The following is a 21,827-nucleotide window of genomic DNA, read 5'->3' on the forward strand; positions in this document are numbered from 1 at the left end:
ACAAGGCCTGTGTCTAAGCTGTCCTTATGTTGTGCTCATCTGCTGGTGACAACTCACTGCACTTGGAAGGATCACTGTTTACGTGCTACTCTGTGTCAAGAGCTTCTCCAACATCCCATTTACTCTTCCCAACAAACCTCTGAAAGGAGTTTTAATACTTAACATTTCTTTAGTGTTTACTAGAGCAGTACCAGGCTGTTCTAAATGTTTTGCCTGAATCAGCTCATTTAATCCCCATATCAAATCTGTGTGGTAGGTTTTATCATCCCCATTTTAAAGATGAGAAAACTGAGGCTCAGGGCAGTTAACTGGCCTGCTCATACAGTTGTCTGCTGATACCAAAATCCACAGATGCCGAAGTCCCTACAGTCAGCCCTCCATATCCATGGGTTCCACATCCGGAGATTCAGCCAACTGCAGATCGAAAATGCCCGTATACTGTAATTTTTTTTTTTTTAATTTTTTATTTATTTATTTATTTTCCCCCAAAGCCCCAGTAGAGAGTTGTATGTCATAGCTGCACATCATTCTAGTTGCTGTATGTGGGACGCGGCCTCAGCATGGCCGGAGAATTGGTGCATCAGTGCATGCCCGGGATCTGAACCCAGGCCGCCAGCAGCGGAGTGCGCGCGCTTAACCGCTAAGCCACGGGGCCGGCCCAACTGTAATATTTTTGATCTGCAGTTTGTTGAATCCGCAGATGCGGAACCTGTGGATATGGAAGGCCGACTATAATTGTGTTTACTAAATGACTATTTGACCTATGGAGGTTGCTAGCCATGCTTTATTGCTTCCGTTCAGCTCTACTTGTTCTGAATGGAGGCTAACCTTTGGTCAACACTCCGACTTCCTTCTCCACTCCTCACTGGGTACCATATGACGATCATACATCCTTAACAACTGTGGTTTTCCATCAGTGACACATGCTTACAGTCCCTTAATGGTTCTTGTGTACTTGCTTTGTCATTCTTTATCCCAGACTAATTTCTTCTTCCCCAGGCTGGCACTCTTTTGGCATTATGCTGCCTGGGTCTTTAATTAAAGCATCCCACACCCACATTCTCAAATTCAGCAGGCACTTACTTCTGGCACAAGCCCGGGGCTAGATGCCAGGCCTCCTGCTGGGACAGGCCCCACAGCTTCTCCAAATATTGACTTTCCCAGGATAGTGGCCAAAGTACTGAGCAGCGTGACTATTTCTCCTGCATCAAGGTTTCCCTAGGATTGTCTTTGGCAAAGTGGAAACCAGCGTAGCCTTGGATCCCTAGTGCTAAGCACAGGGCTGGGAACATGGTTGGTACTTAATAAATAATCATTGAATAAATAATTGTATTCTTTCTACTTTAAAACTAGGGTTGCCTGACTGGGAAACCAGGGAAATTCTGAAAACAGATGTATCAGTTAGCTTTTGCTGTATGACAAATAGTCATAAAACTGTGGTGGCATACAACAATAAGTGTTTATTGCTCACATGACTGAGATCAGCTGGGGTTGGCTCTGCTCATCATGAACTAAGCTTGCTCCCATGTCTGGGGGTTGGCTGCTGTCATCTTATCTGGGCTGAGTTCACCTGGGGTATCGGGAGTGACTTAGCACTGTCCACATGTCTCTCATCCTTCTGGGACCAGCAAGCTATTAGCTTGAGTAGAGAAAAGTGGTGGGAGGGTTGCATTGTCACAAGGCACACATTGGACTGTATGAGCTCACCAAACTCAAAAGAACCTAGCTGTGCTGCAGCAATGTGGACAGAGTTGCCACATTTCATTTAAAGAAAATCAATCTATAGATATTTGGTAGTAGGATCTTCGTTTCAAATGAAATCTTACCAGAAAGCGTAAATAAATGATTCTTACGAGCTGAGCTGCTCAGAGGTGAGGGCTGAGAGGCTGTGGAGGCAAAAGTTCTTTGTCCTCCCACTTCTCTCTCTTGGATTCCATGGCTACTGGGAAGCCAAAACCAAGAACTCTCGAAAGTTTCCTCTGACTGTCGTTTTTCATTTACCCAAAGCAAGCTTGGAGCCTCCAGGCCCGGCAGTTTTAGCCCCGTCAGAACCTATAGTCTGCGGACAATTCAGGATGAGCATCCACTCAGTGATGCGGGACGGAGGTGGGAATTTATCAAGCCATTCTCAAGTCACCCCACCGCGGCGGTTTCATTGTATAATATTGAGCGACAAGACTCTCAGCCATGGCAGCTGCCTTTTGGCTGAGCCTGCCCCAAGAGCATCTCTGCTGAGGGGACATTGGTAAGCCAGAGTTCCAGGTGTAGGTCACAGATGTTGTCTCTCTCTCACCTGGGCCCATCCCTACGCTCTGGACAGATCTCAGGTTCCCTGTGCACAGAATCAAAGCATGAAACCCAGCACAATTCATACGCTACTTTCAAAACAGACCAGGCAGGGGCTTTTTTTGTTTACGTGTCTGCTCCAGCTACTATGCTTGCATATTAAGTTACTCCAGGATTTAGTGGTGTAAACAACCACTTACTCTCACAAATCTGTGGCTCAGGAATTTGGGCAGGGCAAAGAATGCTTGTCTTTGCTCCATAAGGACTGGGCCTCAGCTGGGAAGACTTGAAGGCTGGGGCTGGAATGAACTGAAGGCTCACCTTCTCACATGTCACAGTTGATGCTGGCTGGTGACCAGCGCCCTTAGCTGGGACTGTTGGCCCGGCACCTACCCGTGGCCTCTCCAAGTGATCTGAGCTTCCTCATAGCATGGTGGGAGGATTCTAAGGGTGAGTGTCATGAAACAGGGTCAGAAGGAAGTTGTATCGAGGTCTATGACCTAGCCTTGGGAGTCAGCAGTGTCTTTTCCACCACATTCTAGGCGGCCGTCAGGGCTGCCAGGTTCAAGGGGAAGGGAAATAGATTCTGCTTCTTCTTGGGGAACAGCAAGGTTCTGGAAGAACCTATGAGACTGGAAATGGTGCTGTGGCCATTTGTGGAAAACACAGTCAGCGACAGTGCACTAATAGGGTGTTAGGTGTTCTTTTTATACCTCGACCAAGGGAATCAGAATATCTGGCTGCAAGAAGCTTGTTTAAGCCTCTTGTGCCAAATTCCGCCCCCCCCCCCCCCGCCCACTGTCCCCCAGACCATTGAGTCCTCAGGGAAAGCTTTATAGTTATGGCGTTGCTGATTAATTCTTCTGCGCTATCTCACAGTTTGGGAAGAACATAAAAGAGGCAGGAAGCAGTATGCTGTGGTTAAGAACCACAATCTGGAGCCAGATGGAAAAGACTGAATCCCATCTCTGCATACAGCTCTGTATGCAAAGCTCTGTATGGCCCGGGACAGGTACCTCTCCCCTGTCTCAGTTTCCTCATCTATAGAATGGGGCTAATAATAGCACTTACCCACCAAGGGTTGTTGTAATAATTCAACTATGCTCTGCCTGGCACACAGTAAGTGCCTAATGAAATTAGCCATTCATGAAAATAATTGGCATTATCAATGTTATTTCAGCACCTTATGAAAAAGCTCATGTCCCAACACGGGCTGTAGGCCCGCCCCTGCTCCCACCAGTCCTAGAGAAGATTCCTAGGCAGTCACCCTCTTCTGTTTTGTTAATCACCTCATCAGGGGACAGCTGAGAAACACTAGCTCCTACTCCTGGTAAGACCCTGGCTGCACACAGGGGTCTTATCCATCTGCTTTTATCCAGTTCTCTAGGTCTGAGAATCTTAAAAAAAGAACATTTAATGTATTTTCTATGTTTTCCCCATTTCTAAATTAATATGCTGTGTTTCCTCAGTTCTAAGATCCTACTGACTGTAAGACCCACCACTGATTTTATAACCTGGGGAGAGGACAGCTGAAGAGCACCAGTCTGTTGTAAATTACATTGCAATTTCAACAACATTAAAATGTGTGTGTGGAAGTACAAATGAGAATTAAGGAAACACATTATGTTTGTTAGAATTTAGAAATATAGAAAAACACAAATGGGAAAATTAGAACTCTTATAATTAAGTTGAGTGTATAATTTAGCAGGACACTTCTGAGAGCAAGAGAGATACCAATTACCCAGCTAATCCGGGGCATAAACTGGGATTATTCTGAACAGGCTATAACATCTGCTCCCTTAACCTAAAGCCCTGAGTTACGACGAGCGTTGACTACTGTTAACAAGCCGGGGACCTGGCGTCCATTTTTTCTCTTAGCACACATGCGGGTATATTTTCATATTGTGACTCTTCCTTGGGCCCTCTTTTATATTTACTACTATGTTGTGAATATCTTCTCGTATCATTGAAACAACATTGTTTAAAGCTATGTTTACCATAATTATGAAAAGAATAATGTTTTCATTCCAGACATTTAAAAAATATGAAAAAAGCACAAAGGGGAAAAAAAAAATCACCCATAATGCCATCACCCCCAAATAGTCACAGTTAATCTTTTGTCTGTGGTAGTTTCCTTTAAATATATGGTCTGTGGTTTTATTAGAGTGGTGGATTGTGGGAGGAATTACAGCTTTGTGCCTGATATTTTTTTTCTTAGCTAAGTGACCATTTTTATTAATGGCTACATAGTATTTTTTCATGAGGATAAGCCATATTTTAATCAACATATACTATTGGATATTTAGGTTTTTTCTAATTTTTCCACTTTTATAACACTCTGTGATGACTATTCTTTTTGTTTGTTTGTTTGGTGAGGAAGATTGGCCCTAAGCTAACATCTGTTGCCAATCCTCCTCTTTTTTGTGTGTGAGTCGCTACCACAGCATGGCTTGATGAGCGGTGCATAGGTCCATGTGGGATCCGAACCCGTGAACCCCGGGCTACCGAAGCGGAGCGTGTGAACTTAACCACTATGCCAGCAGGCTGGCGCCTGTGATGACTATTCGTGTAAATAAATCTTGGGTTATATCCTGGAGTGTTTCAACAGGATAATTTACTTGAGATGATGTTATTGGGTCAATGAAGTGCGTTTTTTAGATATTTGATAATTTGTGTTAAGTCCAGAGGTGCCTTCCAGACCCGAGCTCAACCATTAATCCTCAACTACGTGGTGGTTTGCTGTTAATATTATTTCAGTGTTTATTGCATACTTGTTTTGGGTCAAGCACAGTGCTGTACAAGTGTTAACTGATTTTATCCTCATAACATCCTTATAGGGTATACTATCCTCTCTATTATCCGGATGAGGAAATTGAGACATGGAAAAGCAAAGTCACAGCTAGAAAGTGGCACCGACCATTGAGCTGAGGCAGTGGCACCAAAGTCAAGCTGCCTGTTGGAAAAAAATTGGATTTACATAGAAAAGAACCCATGGCTGGAGCATGCCCTGCCTGGCCAATGTCTGTGGAAGGTCACACCTCTCCTGACTATATGAACAGCCATTCCTAGAAGCCCAATCCTGAATCCAAGGAGGGACAAAGGTCTGGTCCATCTGAACAGGACAAGCCCTTGGTGAGTTCTTTCACTGAGTGGTTGCTTTGTGGGATCCAAGGAGGCCCAGACCCTGCCTGGATCTACAAGGAAGTTTCATCTCCTGAGAGGCATGAGACCTGGAAGGGGATATGGCAGATGCTAAAAAAGGGGTGGGAGTGAAGATCTGGAGGAGGAAAAAAGCCCCTTCAGTCTGGGGCACAGAAGGGCAGGGAATGCTTCGTGGACCGTCTAGACCTGTGTGATACGGTAGCCACTAGCCACATGTGGCTATTTACATTTAAATTAATTCAGTTAAAAATTCAATTCCTCAGTCACACCAGCCACATTTCAAGTGTTCAGGGGCCATTGGCTACCATGTTGCACAGCATCCGTAGAGAACATTTCCATCATCACAGAAAGTTCTGTTGGACATCACTGGTCTGGAAGCAGGAGTTTGGCAGAGGGAATGGCAGTAAAGGATGGAGAATGGCCAGTAGTCTACTTCAATTTGGACATGGGATTGTGCACAGGGAAGTAGAGGTAAACATTCAAAATGGAGCTTAGAGCCATTCCTTAGCATGACCTGCAAGCCTCATTGTAAATATGGGCTTTATATTAGACATCTGTAGTGTTTAAAATAGGTAAGTGATGGTGTGAAGGAGTCCTCATCAGATCATGAGTCTCTTAAGTGTCTGTCGTGCCCATGGCCTCGTCTTCTGAGGAAGCTGCCTGTATGTGGCATCACCTACCCTGGATCAAACTGGCTGAAGCAGAGACTACATCATCAATAGGACATCAGGGAGGTCCGAAGTCTGTGAAGTGGCCTCGTTCCGTGAGGTGACTCTGGGTAATAGGGAGCTCCCTGTGGAGAGTGTGATATGAGAGGGGCTCAGTCCTGGAACACGTGGCAGCGACTGGAGAGAAGGATGCCCACTTGTGGGCTGTGCCCTGAGTGGTGAGGAACACCCACCAGCTCTCCCCAAGGCCTCCCTGAGAGGTGCTGAGGTGGCTCCCTGTGCCCCTTATAACAAACCCTGTCACCTGAGGTGACCTGAGTGGGTGGCCTGCTCCCTGCAGCCCCAGAGTCCAGACGCCCTGGAGCACCTGCCTTGCCTCAAGTTTTCCCTTCGTTTCCTCACCTCAGTACCGACCAGGTAAAGGTGCCTCACAGAGGAGAAGCAAAAATAAGTAAACGAGTTCAGATGAGCTGTCAATCAGGAAAGGGTTTAAGTGGCTGTTTTAGCCTCTAGAGAACAGGAGGTCAGGGGTGTCTGTGAGCTTCAGGCAGAGGAGAGGTTTAAAAAGGAATTAAGCTGAGGAGTTGTGGGGCAGCTAACCTGTTAGGGTTACGCTGGCGTGGGTTTGACTGGAAGGAATCAGTCTCATCTTAGTGCAAGACTTTTCAGTCCTTTTTCTGCTCACAAAGGATCTTTGTTTGGCTTGTAAGTTTATACCATGCATTTCCAGACATCTCAGGGTCTTAGATGTGCTTCCCACACCCCGCTGCCAAGTTGATGAAAGCAGCATTGTTCTAGAATGTTCTTTTTACTCTTTGCAGAGAGTCTGACAAGTTGTGTTCAGCACACCTTGCACTGAGAATTGTGGAAAGCTGCAGGCAACAGCTGTCCGCCTGTGGCCCACCTGTGCCCCACCTGTGGCCCCGTTCAGACACACTCCCCCCAAGTCCCTGCACTCCTGTGTGCACCGTGACTTTCATGAATGTAGAACCTAGTGGCTTGGTCTGTCTGTGGTCGGGATGTGAGCTGTTGCACTTTCATTCCGTTTATCAGAAGGAACCAAAAATCGTGTCTGCTCTTGGATGAAGCTCCATGGCATCTCACTAACTGAATTGCTTATTAAATGGAATTATTACTTTATAGTTTTTAAAATAAAAATAACAATTTCCTAACTTTCACTTGTGCCTTTATGGTAAGAGGGACAACTGCAAATCTCAGTTCATTTTTCCTTCCCCCGCCCCTCTTAGTTATTTCTCTGCACTTATTGGGCATTATATTTTTAACTTTTTTATTATGGAAAATTTCAAACATATACAAAAGTAGAGAGAATAGCACCATGAACCCTTATGTGCCCCTCAGATGGCTGCAACGGTCACCAATTCCTGGCCAGTCCTTGTTGAGCTGTATCCCCCACCCACTTAATCCCCCCATATGATATTTTAAACAGCTTAATTGAGGTATAAATTACATACCATAAAAGCTACTAGTTTTAAGTGTGCAATTCAGATTTTTACTAAATTGACAGAGTTGTATAGCCATCACCATAATCCAATTTTAGGACATTTCCCTCCCCGCCACAAGATCCCTTGTGCCCATTTGTTCCCATATTATTGCGAAGCGAATCCTGTACTGTGTTTTGTCTCATCCATAAATATTTCAGTGTGTGTCTGAATTGCTGGGCGTTCTGTGCTTGTCATGGCGGCACCCACTCAGGCAGCCCCTCTTCTGCTTAGGCCTAAAAGCAACCCCTGCATTCAGCGCTGCCTCTCTCTAAGCCCTAGAGAGCCTGAGGGGATATGATTACAGGAAAGAGCTTGCACTCAGCCTACAGGCCATTTTTACACTGGGGTGCTGTTAAGAATCCAGTTTAACCCCAAATTCAGGTCTACATATATTATTGAAGGCCTACTCTGTGCTGGGCTCCGGGGATGCAACAGGGAATTCGTCATGGTCCCTGCCTGTGTGCCCAGACATAAACTGTGCACACAATTAGGAATGCAGTGGGCAGAGGCAGCCTCAGCTGAGATGTGAGCTTAATGGCCAGCTTGTCTCAAACTGAAGCATCGCCCTGGCCCGACCGACATCTGAAGACATGCCTGTGTATTTTACACAGCTTTCCTGATGACCCCTTGCTTCTGGGTTTAAAGCCACTACTTGTTTCAGGATGGACAGGAGAAGAGTGACGTATTGGTCTCGTCCCACCTGTTAGAGGTGGGACCTCTGCAGGGTGGCTTTACCTTCCTCGACTCACCTGTCTCTCTCTCCCCTCTAGACACTAGGCGGGATGAGTGGGAATGTGGCCCAGCCCAATGCCCGGAACATAGAAGGCCCTCAGGAAATGGATATAAAACTGCATTTGTTCATTTATTCAACAAATATCCATGGAGAACCTGTGTACCATTCAGGGTTCCTGGCCGTGGGGCAACAACAGTGAACAAAACAGAGTAAAACCTTCATCCTCATGGGCTTACGTTCAGGGGATGACAGACAATAAAAAATAAACAGGTAAAAGATACAGCTTGCTGGGCCATAACGGGGCTCTGGAGCAGAATAATTGAATGAGCGGCATCTACAAATGATAGAATAGTTATCTTTTTAGAAAGCAGAGTATAAAACTATATATACAGTGTGAGCCAATCTTTGAAAAGGAAAAATAATAATGTACATTTGTGCTTAAAACATACATATGTGGAAAGAAATACCACCAAATGCCAGGGATGATGGTTATCTCTGAGAAATGGGGTTATGGGTGATTTTTGTTTTCTTATATAAATACTTGCATGAATTAATTTTCAGTAACAAACAAGAATTAATTGTATAATTAGAATTACTCTTTTGTGTAAGCAGGAGACTTGACATGAACCCCATTTCTAACTGGCCCTTTCTGAGTTGGAGTCTCAGAGCCTGCTTCCCGGCATGAGGGAAACTGAGGCAGGGTGAGACTTACCTTCTGTCACCCAGAGTCCCAGGGGCACAGGACAAAGGATTCAAGTCCTTAGCTGAAAACAGAGGCCAGAGCTGGGAGAGGGGCTATGAAAAGAAACAAGCAGGCCCTGTAGCAGAGCAGCACAGCAGGTAGGAGCAGGGACTGCAGCACCACACCAGGGGCCCGGCTGGCTCCTCTGCCTGGCTGTGTGACTTTGAGCAAGTTGCTTAACCTCTCTGTGCCCCAGTTTCCTTGTAAAAGGACGATGATGATAGTACTTTCCTCCCAGGACTGTTGTGAAGACGAACTTGGTTAAAAACTGTAGAGCGCTTAGCCCAGTGCCTGCGCCTCGTTAGTGCTCAGCATTTATGGTGCACCAAGTCAAGGAGGGCAGGTGCGACATCAGAGACTGTGACAGAGAAAACGTGGCAGAAAGGAAATCCACGTGTGAAACGAGAAGAGGTGGCTCTGGGGACTGGACGTGACCTGCCAGCCAAGCCCTCGTGGCCTTTTCTTGGGCACTGTCCCCTCCATCCCTTTTTTCTCCCCCCTTCTCCCTTGGTGCCACCTCTTCAGCTGATCTCATGAAGGCCAGCTGCTGAGCAGGAATGCAGTTCAGATTTCTCCGGAACAAATGCTGGGAAAGTTCCTTAATTTAAAGAAACCTTTGAGGAAGAAAGGGGTGGGGCCCTGTCTCCTCTCCGTGGAAGTTTAAGGTGCTCATGTCTGGTTCTCTGTAGCCGCCTCCTCACATACCCCTGCGAGACTCTTCCTGGCTGCTGGCTTGGGAGGAGACACGCCAACTCTGGGTGGATTGGGTGCGAGCTCAAGTCACCGAGACATGGCAGCCTGTCCCTCTGGAGTACGCTCACTCCTCACAGAGTCTTGGGGGTCAGGTAGACCTGGATTGGCTTCCTGGTTCCACCACCTACCCTCTGTGTGACCTTCCTTGGGCAAGTGACCCACCCTTGATCCTCACCTTCCTCAAATCTGTGAATTGCATACAGTGCCACCTGGTTACAGCCCTGTCCTCCAGCGGTCTCCTCGGGGAGGTGACTGTCCACGGCCTTGTCCTCCAGGGGTCTCCTCGGGGAGGTGACCGTCCACGGCCCTGTCCTCCAGGGGTCTCCTTGGGGAGGTGACTGCCCACTGCCCCCTCTTTTCAATTCCATGTATACACGAAGCGGTATGTTCTCCTCTAGTGATGACAGGAGTGAGAGGCAGAGGATGCTGCTTATGTGTTCTTGAAATTCAGTCAGCCCTAGAGAGACCAGGAAATCAAGTCAGATACTGAAAGAGAAACAAGCTAGAGAAACCATTACTTGAAACAAAAATTTGTGATTACAGTTTGGTTCAAGGTAAGCACCAAACCACCAAGTTTGCTACATAATAAATGTCAGTGGTACTTGTCATCATTTTGACGCAATGATGTTTTTGACAAGTTGAGCTTTCTATCCCAGTCCTCCTAAATGTGACCTGATGACCTCTGCCAGTGAAGAACAGTGGTGACATAGGTGACGTGATGATTGCAGAGATCGTCTATCCAGGCTGTTTCTGTTGTGGAAAATTGGTTAGGGACAAGGGGAGCATGGCTGCCCTGAATAACAAGCAGAGAATGTTCTGGCTCCATCATGAACTAAGAATCTGGAAACCCTTCTTACGTCACACCTACACCTTGTACTCTGCCTTGAGAGCCTGAATGCCAAACCTCCTGGGGCGGTTAATGAGGGCATTCGGCCAACTTTGAAAGGTCTTTAGAGGGTAACCTCCAACAGTCCTTCATCTTGCCTACATGTGAGGCTTTGTTGCGCTGGGTCCCTAAGTGACGTTCACCGACAAAGCTGGATCCTCTACTCAAAGCGCTTGAGGCCAATGAGGAAGAGACGTGCTTTTTTAACGTAACAGAGTGTCGGGAGCTGTCACAGAGGATGGCAGGATGACCCCAGAACCATTCATTTCACAGTAGTTGGGGGGAAGGGTAGTAAACAAGTTAACCAAGAAATAGCTAGAGCACCATTCGCAAAGGTTCCATAAGAGAATATACCGGGGACCTTCCTGAGGGGCAGCGTGTGAGGAACTCGGGGAGCCCAGCACCCAAAGATGCAGAGATAGCTGGGACCTGAACTTGCAGCCCCTGTGGGCCTCATTAAAAGATTTGTACCTCATTCAGGAGTATGGAAAACTGTTGAAGGGTTTTAAGTTTTCACTCATACCGTCTACAAAAACAAATCCTGGATGCTTAAAGAGGTGAAAGTTTTACGTGTTTATATATGTATATAAACATTTCTTTTTAATGTAGGACACTATTCTTTTATAATCTTGGGGTGGAGAATAAGACACAAAATCCCGAAGCTATAAAAAATGATGCAGAGATTTGACTGCATAAAAAATTTAAACTTCGGTAAAACAGAAGACAAAATAAAGCAAAGAGAATATATTTTCAATCTCAGTGAGAGATTGAGAGAATATATTTGCAATATCTATAACAGACAATAGGTTAATATTCAGAATATAAAGAGTTCCTCAAATCCATAATAACAATACAGACAATGGAAAAATAGGCCAAGAACGTGAACAGGCAGTAACCAATAAACATATGAAAAGATATTCAACCCGCTAGTGATCAGGGAAATGAAGATTAAGTAACCAGATTCCATTTCCATTCTTTTTAAATACGGATAATAATCTGTGTTGGCAAGATTCCCTGTGCAGGGAAACTCCTCTCTTTTTTGGATAGCATTTTGGCAGCAAACATCAAAATCCTAAATGTGAATATGCTTTCGCCCAGTAATTTCACTTCTAGGAGTCTTTTAGAAATGTTCAGACATGTACAAAGAAGTGTGTCCAAGAATATTCTTTGCAGGCTTGTTTGTATTAGTAGAAAATTGGAGATGTGACAAATGCTCATCAAGAAAAGGCTGTTTAAGGTAGTGTTTCTCATCCCCAGAGGATCTTTGGGAAGGTCTGTTGAACCTCGGGAGGTGCTCCTGGCATCTAGTGGGTGGAGACCAGGATGCTGCTGAACATCCTACAGGACAGCCCCCCCCCCCCCCGCCCCGACCAAAGAATTATTCAGCCCCAAATGTCAGTAGTGCCGAGGTTGAGAAACCCGGGGTCAAATAAAGCCTCAGCCAATTAAAAGAAAAGGGTAGATCTATGTATGTGCCATTAAAGATCTCTGAGACGTGTCATATTAAAAAATGCTTTTTTACAACTTAATATGTGATCTTTGTAATACAAGCAAACAAAATAAGTAAATTTTAAAACCAACTAAATAATCACTTCCCCTCCAGAGAGGTTACCAGCTTCTTATGTTATTTCCTTCCAGAGATATTCCAGCACCAACAAACATAGGATCTGGTTTTGAATACACTGCGGGTGACTTTACCATGTGGTTAGATTAAAAAACCAGTGCATTAGCCAGCTGTTTGAGGCCTGGACCTGAGGAGCCCAGACATAATGTTTTCTAGATTATTCCTCTTCCCTTGTGTTTTCTATGGAGTTTTTATTTTTGAATACAGAACAAAACTGTGTGCTGTGGGGTGGGAGGGTGGGAAGGAGCCTGCAGCAAAAGTCTGATATTGGTGAGTGAGGACCTAGAGGAAGTAAGCCAGAGTGAGGGTTCTCTCGCATGATGTTAATGAGATTACACAAGGGCTGTTCATGGTGATGACCAGTGGGGGCTTTAACAGGGAGGCACAGGCAAATTTCCCTACACCCCAGGGCAGAATTCAGCCAAAGTTGGGAACCTTTCAAATTCCTTTTCCTTCCTGCCTGCTGCCAAGCAGTCATTTATGGATCTGCTTGCATCTGCAGATGCAGTTTCCAGTCACTGAATCGTCATGCACATCTCTGACTTTTTGAATAAGCCTGGCTTTCAGTTGGGTCTGAGACCTTTTGATGTTGGCCTTCAAGAGTTACTTCCCATCCTCCTGCCTGTCTCTCTCACTGAAACATTATTCTAAGGTCAGAATAAAAACCCCTGTGAGAGGGTAGGGTTGGGTGACCTGCCAGCATCCAGCCTGGGGTTCTCAAAACAAAAGGTGTCTGGTGCCGTCTTCAGCCAGACACAGGCATGCTCAGCAGACCAGACTTGGTAGGGGTGTGGGGGTCTCAGGCCTGCTGCGGGAATGTCTCTGGGCAGAGACTGCAGGCAGCAGGCGACAGGGCCTCCTGAGACTACCACTGGCCTCTACTGCCCAGCTTAGAAGAAGGCATCTCCTGAAAACTGCCTCTTGAGTCTTCTCCAGAAATTTTCTGTCTTAGACTTCAAAATTCAATTTCTTCTTGAAAGACACCCCCGCAGGCTGAGAACTTGGGTAAGCTGTCTGGTGCTAACTGTGGAGTTAGGACCAGACTGTTTTAGTTCCACAGTCCTCAGGGGACAGTCATTTCTCTCAGGTAATGTCAGCTTGCTTCGTCTCCGGTGAAATTGAAACTCACTGCTGCTTTCACCAACATCGTCTCTTCTTTCTAGTAAGAATTCTGATAGAATGAAGTCAGAAAGGACACAGTTTGGCGGGGAGTGGTTTCTAATCTGAGGTCATTCCAATGACTCTAAACAGTGTCACAGCTCGTCGTGAGACCCTCGCTTTGAGTTGAGCGTTCCTGCAACATTACTTGTAAACCCCTAGACATTTATGTTAGATAAATATCTGTTAATTTTAGATAAATATCTATAAATATTTTCAACTTTCATGACAGTTCAATATAAAAGAACAAACCGCCATGAGAGGAACTACAAGGCACCCTGAGAAACAAGTTAGTCCTTTGGGCAGTGTCACATTTAACTTACTGTAAATGGAACCACATCAATCTTCCAGAAGCCGCCGAGCCTTCTTCACTCAGTCCTGAAATCAGAACTCCTATGCAGTCATCTCTGAATTCAGGCGTGTTTATTGACTTGCTTTTCTAACTGGGAATAAGAAGAGGTCATGAGAGGGCCAGGTGGGGGTGGGCGTGGGGGGAACCAGCACCCAAGGGCCCCTTCTCCACCATTGTCTAGTTCTTTCTTCTACTTCACCTTTCTGGCTGCCCCCTGAGTATTGATCTAAATGATTCAGGGGTTTCCAGCATTTGCAGAGGTTACCTACTGGCCTTAGAAGAGTTCCTGAAAAGTTTGGTGTCAATCAAATCTTTTTTTTTTTTTTTTTTTAGTGTACTAGCTGAGATGCTGACCATTTAAAGTAGGAACGAATGAATTATTGGGCAAAAGGGAAGCTTTTAGGAATATGCATCAGTACACACCATTTGCTGTTTAAATGGGATTTTCCAAAATTGGGCTTTCTTAAAGAAGAGCACATGGTAGGCGGCCGTAGGCCAAGTGGACAGAATTAGGGAAGTCTAATTTTGGAAAGCAAGTTTCCCAGAAAGATTTGAGATGCTTTGTGGTAGAGCAGTAATGTACTTCCTGCTGCACAGTACTCAGCCCTGGGAGCTCAGAGGGGAAGACCTGCTCAGGCCCCTTCTCTTCATTGGGAAACTCCCACATCTCTGTGTCACCATGAGAAAGAGCTGACTCCGTCACAGATGAAGGGTTGTAAAAATTATTCTAATCTTTGCATTAAATTAGGTGCACAATTGCTTTTCCACCTAGAAATCACACTGCATAATCCTGAATTATCTACATTTTAAGGCAGGCCTTGAATAAAAATGCCCCACCATGTGCGGGGGTCAGTGAAAGACTGGGGAGACCAGTAGACTTCCCAGATAGACCAGGCCTGGAAATGGGGGCTGATGAGGCCGCAAAGCCCTGGCAATCATGCATACTCTTGAGTGAGGCAAAGGCTCCCCTCGGAGCTTTGAAACAACCTCAAAGCGTGAATCATTATATTACCATGGCTGGCTGGCTTGAGAGGAACCGAAAAAATGAAAATACTCACATTTCTCATTAGCAAAGAGAAATATGCAAATGTTGAGGGTCCCTTGTGTCAGAACCACACTCTTCTGTTTTGATCTGTTAAGCAGAGCACTCTCCATGCCTGCTTTAAGCTTCAAGCCGAGAGTTCTTTTCTAGCTGTTGTACCTATTCCTGAGGACCTGGATAGAGTGTTAGAAATGAGGGGCCTTGGAAAATAGAGCATTTTTAGCATCGACCACTTTAACCAGCATTAGATCCATTTTGTGATTTAATTCTCACATAGACTCACATTTTCTACGGCACTGTCTCCACAGCAGCACAATAATTTGTGCCGCATTTGGAACCAGATAGCTCTTTGTTATGGGGCCTGTCCTATGCATTGTGGGGTGTGTAGCAGCACCCCTGGCCTCTACCCACTAAATGCCAGTAGCACTCCTCGTAGTTGTGACAACCAGAAATGTATCCACATGTTGCCAAATGTCCCATAAGACACGAATCACACACACACACACACCCTTTGAGAATCACTGTTCTATAGGAAAGAAGCAGTGTAAAATAATCTTTGTCCTAAATTAGTTGTGCTTTTAAAACAGATCCTAAGATTGTACGTGCATTTAACACCTGTGTGTTATTGGTTTATTTTCCTTGGGGAGTGAATAAGATTTTATTCTCTTCGAATGGCCTTCATAAAAGCTCAGAATCTTCTCTCCCTCTTCCGATCTGTTCTCCCATAGTATTCATATGTTGCTAATAATTTACCTGACCTGTTAATTCATTAATATGCCATTAATTGATTAATTTTGCACATGCATTCATTCATTCATGCAACGGTATACTTAGCAGTCTCTCACCACATGCCCCGTCGTGAGCAAGCACTGCCTCGTAACCAGGATTCCCACGTTTGATGACACATCCACCTTCCTCAGCTTGTTCATGATGAGGGCTTACGTTTTTGGAAGGCAAAATGCATCTGACTTGGGAGAACATGGTCCCTGGAGTCAGACAGACTTGGGTTCAAATCCCACCTCCGCTGCTTACAAGCTGGGTAGCCTTGGACTAATTATTGAATCTGTATGCCTCAGTTTCCCCATATGAACACGGGGGTGATTTCGTCTACCTGGCACAGTTCTGTGAGGCCTCAATGAGATCATGTACGTGAGACATCAGTAAATGGTAACTTATTGTCTGCCAACTGGTAGGTTGTAATGTATGAATTGCCATCTTTCTAGGTCAAAAACAATCCAGTGTTGGCAGCTTCCTACAGTTCAAGCTAATATGTAAACCCAAGGTCCAGTATCACACTGACTCTACTTTGCTCTGTGGTGGTCCAGCAAAAATGGCATGATTCTGCTTGGTTATTTTCCTGCATTCCTGCCCTCTCTCTGAGGAGGCATCCTGTCAGCACAACATAACAGACTTCAGAGAGGATGGCCTCCACACCAGCATGTATTTTAGAAGCTTGTACTACAGAAAGTTGCATTCTTCCAACCTTCCAGCTACGTTGTGAGGAAATAACCTGATTGATAGCAGTTCCTTGATTTTCTGTTGTTGTCCCCTGGGTGCTCGTCTTGGTAGGCATCTCTCTGATGTCTCTATTTACGTCTCAGGTCACTCTGCTGATCGCCTTCATCTGCGTGAGGAGCTCGCCGTGGACCAGCTACAGTGCCTACAGCTACTTCGAAGTGGTCACCATTTGCAACTTGATAATGATCCTCGCCTTTTACCTGGTCCACCTCTTCCGCCTCTACCGCGCACTCACCTGTATCAGCTGGCCCCTGTCGGTAAGAGAGTGGCCTGGCCCTGTCCCCGCACGCACAAGTCGGGATGGTAGCTGGGGCGCTGAGACCCAACAGAGTCCTTCCTGTCTGCCCAGCCCAACTCTTTCATCATCCTTTGCTGTTTCAGCCCTGAATTTCCCTGTTTGGTGGACATCTCTGCCTGATGTGCCACTGCTTTCTAAAACTCACCTTCCAGCTACAAGAAGGCTGTGCCTCTCGCCTCAATCTTTATTTTCTCAAGTGACTGAAAATGGTCTGTTTGTGTGTGAGTTGGGAGGAGGAACATGGAAGGAAGAAGCTGACAAAGTGATGGGTGTTTACACTGTTGTGAGTATTGAATAGTAAGATTTGTCAGCTAAAATAGACTGGCAGAGTCTGAGGAAGGATTTCAGAAGTTGTTGGGGTTTTTTCTTCCCACTACATTATTTTTTAAAACAGCTTTATTGATATATAGTTCACATGCCATACAATTACCCTTTGAAGTATACAATTCAGTGGATTTCAGTACATTCCCAGAGTTGCGTAACCATCACTACAGTCAATTTTAGAACATTTTTATCACCTCAGAAAGAAACCCCATACCCTTTAGCTATCACCTCCTACCTCTCATCCCCTCCAGCCCTGAGCAACCACTAATCTACTTTCTGTGTCTATAAATTTTCCCGTTCTGGACACTTCATGTAAATGGAATCATACATGTGGTCTTCTGTGACTGGCTTCTTTCACTTAGCAGAGTGTTTTCATGGTTTATCTGTGTTGTAGAATGTATCAGTACTTCATTTCTTTTTATAGCCAAGTAATAGTTCGTTGAAAGGATGTACCACATTTTGTTTACTTATTCATCGTTGATGGACACTTGGGTTGTTTCCACCTTTTGGCTATTATGAATAATGCTGCTATGGACATGCATGTACAAGTTTTTTGTGTGGACATGTTTTCATTTCACTTGGGAATATACTTAAGAGTGGAATTACTGGGTCACATGGTAACTATGTTTAACTGAGGAACTGCCAGACTGTTTTCCAAAGTGACTGCAGCATTTTACATTCCCGTCAGCAGTGTATGAGGGTTCCAGTTTCTCCATGTCCTTGTCAACACTTGTTATTTTCTGACTTTCTGTTTTAGTCATTCTAGTGAGTGTAAAGTGATATCTCCTGGTTTTGATTTGCATTTCTCTGATGACTAATGATGTCAGTCATCTTTTCACATGCTTTTTGGCCATTGGTCTATTTTCTCTGGAGAAATGTCTGTTCAGATCCTTTGCCCATTTTTGATTAGGTTGTCTTTATTATTGAGTTGTAAGAGTTCTTTGTATATTCTGGTTGAAAGTCCCTTATCAGATATATAATTTGAAGATATTTTCTCCCATTCTATTGGTTGATTTCCACTTTCTTGATTGTGTCCATTAAAGCACGAGTTTTTAATTTTGATGAAATCTCATCTATTTTTCTTTTGTTGCTCATATTTTTGGTATAATATCTAAAAAACCATTGCCAAATCCAAGATCATGAAGATTTACCTCTATGTTTTCTTCTAAGAGTTTCGTAGTTTTAGCTCTTACATTTAGGTGTTTGATCTATTTTGAGTTAATTTTTGCATATAGTGTCAGGTAAGGATTCAACTTTATTCTTTTGCGTGTGAATATCCAGTTGTCCCAGCACCATCTGTTGGGAAGACTTTTCTTTCCCCATTGAATTGTCTTGGCACTCTTGTTGAAAATTTGTTGACATGGATTTATGTCTGGACTCTAAATTCTGTTGCATTGATCTTACCACACACTATCTTGATTACTGTCAATTTGTAGTAAGTTTTGAAACTAGAAAGTATGAGTCTTCCCATTTGTTCTCCTTTTTTAGGATTGTTTTGGATTTTTGCAGTTCCGTGTGAATTTTAGAATCAGCTTTTCAGTTTCTATAAAGAAGTCAGCTGAGGTTCTAATAGGGATTGCACTGAATCTGTAGACCAATATGGAGATTATTGCCATCTTAACAATATTAAGTCTTATGATCCATAAACATGGGAGGTTTTCTCATTTATTTAGGTCTTTAATTTCTTTCAACAACGTTTTGTAGCATTCAGACTATAAATTTTGCACTGTTTTGTTACATTTTTTTGTATCTTATTTTTTTTTAATGCTATTTCTAATGTAATTATTTTCTTAATTTTGTTTTTGGATTGTTCATTGCAAGTGGATAGAAGTATAGTTGGTTTTTGTATATTGATCTTGTATCCTCAACCTTGCTGAATTTATTTATTAGATCTAACAGATTTTTAATGAATTCCTTAGGATTTTCTATGTAGAAGATGATGCCATTTGTGAATAGAGATAGTTTTACATTCTTTTCCAATCTGGATGCCTTTTATTTCATTTTCTTGCCTTATTGTAAGAAATTAGTTGAACATTGAATTGAAGTGGGAAAAGCAGACGTCATTATCTTGTTCTTGATCTTAAAAAGGAAAGCATTCCATCTTTCATCATTAAATGTGGTATTAGCTGTAGGTTTTTTGTAGATGCCATTTATCAGATTGAAGAAGTTGCCTTCTAGTCCTACTTTGTTGAGTGTTTTTATCATGAAAGAGTGTTAGATTTTATCAAATGCTTTTTCTTTGTCTACTGAGATAATCATGTGGGTTTTCCCCCCAATATTCTATTAATATGGTGTATTAAGTTGATTTTCATATGTGGAACCAATCTTGGATTCCTGGGATAAATTCTGTTTGGTCATGGTGTATAATTCAGTTTATATGTAGCTGGATTTGGTTTGCTAGTATTTTGTTGAGGATTTTTGCATTTGTATTCATAAGAGATGTTGTTGGTCTAAAGTTTTCGTCTTATGTCTTTGGTTTTGTTATCAGGGTAATAGTGGCCTCAGAATAATTTGGGAAGTGTTCACTCCTCTTCTGTTTTTTAGAAGAGTTTGTAAAGAATTGGAATTAATTCTTCTTTAGGTGTTTGGTAGAATTCCACAGTGAAGCCATCTGGGCCTGGGCTTTTCCTATGAGTAATTTTTTTATTATTAATTCAAACTCTACTTGTTATAGATCTATTCAGATTGTTTATTTCTGCTGGAGTGATTTCAGGTAGTATTTCTTTCTAGGAATATATCCATTTCATCTAAGTTATCTAATTTATTGGCATATAATTGTTCATAGTATTCCTTTAAAATCTTTTTATTTCTGTAAGATCAGTAGTGATGTCCCCTCTTTCATTTCTGTTTCTGGTCATTTGAATCTTTTCTCTCTTTTTTTTCTCCATCAGTCTAGCTAAAGGCTTGCCTATTTTGTTGATCTTTTCAAAGAACCAGCTGTTGATTCCCTTGATTTTTTTATACTCGATTGTTTTTCTGTTCTCTATATTGTTAATTTCTACTGCAGTCTTTATTTCCTTCTTTCTTCTTGCTTTAGGTTTAATTTGCTCTTCTTTTTCCAGTGTCTTAAGGTAAAGGTTAGGTTATTAATTTGAAGCTTTTTTTTTTTTCCTTTTTTGGTGAGGAAGATCAGCCCTGAGCTAACATCCAATGCCAATCCTCCTCTTTTTACTGAGGAACACTGGCCCTGGGCTAACATCCATGTCCATCTTCCTCTACTTTATATGGGACGCCGACACGGCATGGCTTGACAAGTGGTGTGTCGGTGCGCACTCGGCATCTGAACCCTCTGGCTGCCAAAGCGGAGCATGCACACTTAACTGCTGTGCCACCAGGCTGGCCCTGAAACTTTTTTTCTTTTTTAATATAGGCACTTACAGCTATAAATTTCTCTCTGAGCACTGCTTTAGTTGCATCCCATAATTTTGGTATATTGTGTCTTCATTTTTGCTCATCTCCAAGTATTTCCTAATTTCCCTTGTGATTTCTTCTTTAACCCAGTAGTTAGTTAGGAATGTGTTGTTTAATTTCTACGTATTTGTGAGTTTCCCGAATATTTTTCTGCTATTAATTTCTGATTTCATTTCACTGTAGTTGGAGAACATACTTCATATTATTTCAGTCCTTTTACATTTATTGAGGTTTGTTTTATGGTTTAGCATATGGTCTGTCCTGGAGAATGTTTTATGTGTATTTGAGAAGAAGTATATTCTACTCTTATTGGGTATTGTGTTTTATAGATGTCTGTTAGGTCTACTTGTTATATAGTATTGTTTGAGTCTTCTGTTTCCTTGCTGATCTTCTCGAGACCTAGTTGTTCTGTACATAATTGAAAGTGGGGTATTGAACTATTATTCACTCTATTAGGTGCATACATGTTTATATTTGTTATATCTTCCTGATGGATTGACCTTATCATCATTATAACATATCCCTGTTTATCACTGGTAACATTTGTGTTTTAAAATCTATTTTGTCTGGTGCCAGTATAGCCACTCAAGGTTCCTTTGAGTTGCTATTTGAATGACATATCATTTCCACCCTTCTACTTTCAATCTGTTGTTATCTTTGAAAATAAAATGTGTCTCCTGTAGACAGCATATAGTTGAATCTTTTTTTATCCAATCTGACAAGGTCTGCTTCTTGATTGGATTGTTTTAAGCATTCACATTTAACATTATTCCCACTGTGTTATTTTGAGGGAAATTTCTTTTTGTGTTCCTAACTTACAAGGCCCCTTTCAAAGTTATGGCTTTGTGCTTCTTTTGCTTCTTTCTGCTTCTTTTGAGAACAAGCTCCTTTGGGCTTCCTGATGCTGATAAAGAACAAGCAAAGGAAAGAATAAAAGCTGGGGGATGAGATTGAGGGTGGGCTGAAAGGGGAGTGAATGTTGGAAGGATAAGCGCAGCCACACATTTTTGGCTGAGGACTATTTAGGTGCCTTCCATTTAGGACTCTCTCAAATCAGTTTTCCTATCCCATGTCGTATTTCCCTTTCTTTGCGAGTGAGAATCTTGGAAGTAGGGAACTTCCAGTTACTAATCTGCTCTTTAGTCAAAATCTCTGTGGTCTACCTTGTGATATTCCTTTCCAGTCACTAAGGGAGAAATCAGGGTCTTTGATTTTGTACCGCTTTGAGAGGAGTTGCAGCTTAAAAGTGGAATGCTTTTCCAAAATGTAATCGCTACCTACCCTAATGGGAAGAACTTCATAAAGGAATAATTTCTGAATTCTCATTGAAGACAACTGAAAATGGATGCACTCTGGATTCAGAGTGAG

At 43.3% G+C, this 21,827-nt stretch overlaps 1 protein-coding gene across 2 annotated transcripts in view; it reads left to right on the top strand.

Annotated features, from left to right (window-relative positions):
* Positions 1-21,827, top strand: part of CMTM7 (CKLF like MARVEL transmembrane domain containing 7) — a 52,238-nt gene that overhangs the window by 24,432 nt on the left and 5,979 nt on the right. For both annotated transcript variants that reach the window (XM_058554445.1, XM_058554438.1), the window contains exon 2: positions 16,510-16,683. In XM_058554445.1, the coding sequence (XP_058410428.1) occupies positions 16,510-16,683 (174 nt within the window). The remainder of the gene's footprint in view (positions 1-16,509; positions 16,684-21,827) is intronic.

The sequence above is a fragment of the Diceros bicornis genome, chromosome 2, assembly GCF_020826845.1.
Source record: "Diceros bicornis minor isolate mBicDic1 chromosome 2, mDicBic1.mat.cur, whole genome shotgun sequence".
Classification (NCBI taxonomy): domain Eukaryota; kingdom Metazoa; phylum Chordata; class Mammalia; order Perissodactyla; family Rhinocerotidae; genus Diceros; species Diceros bicornis.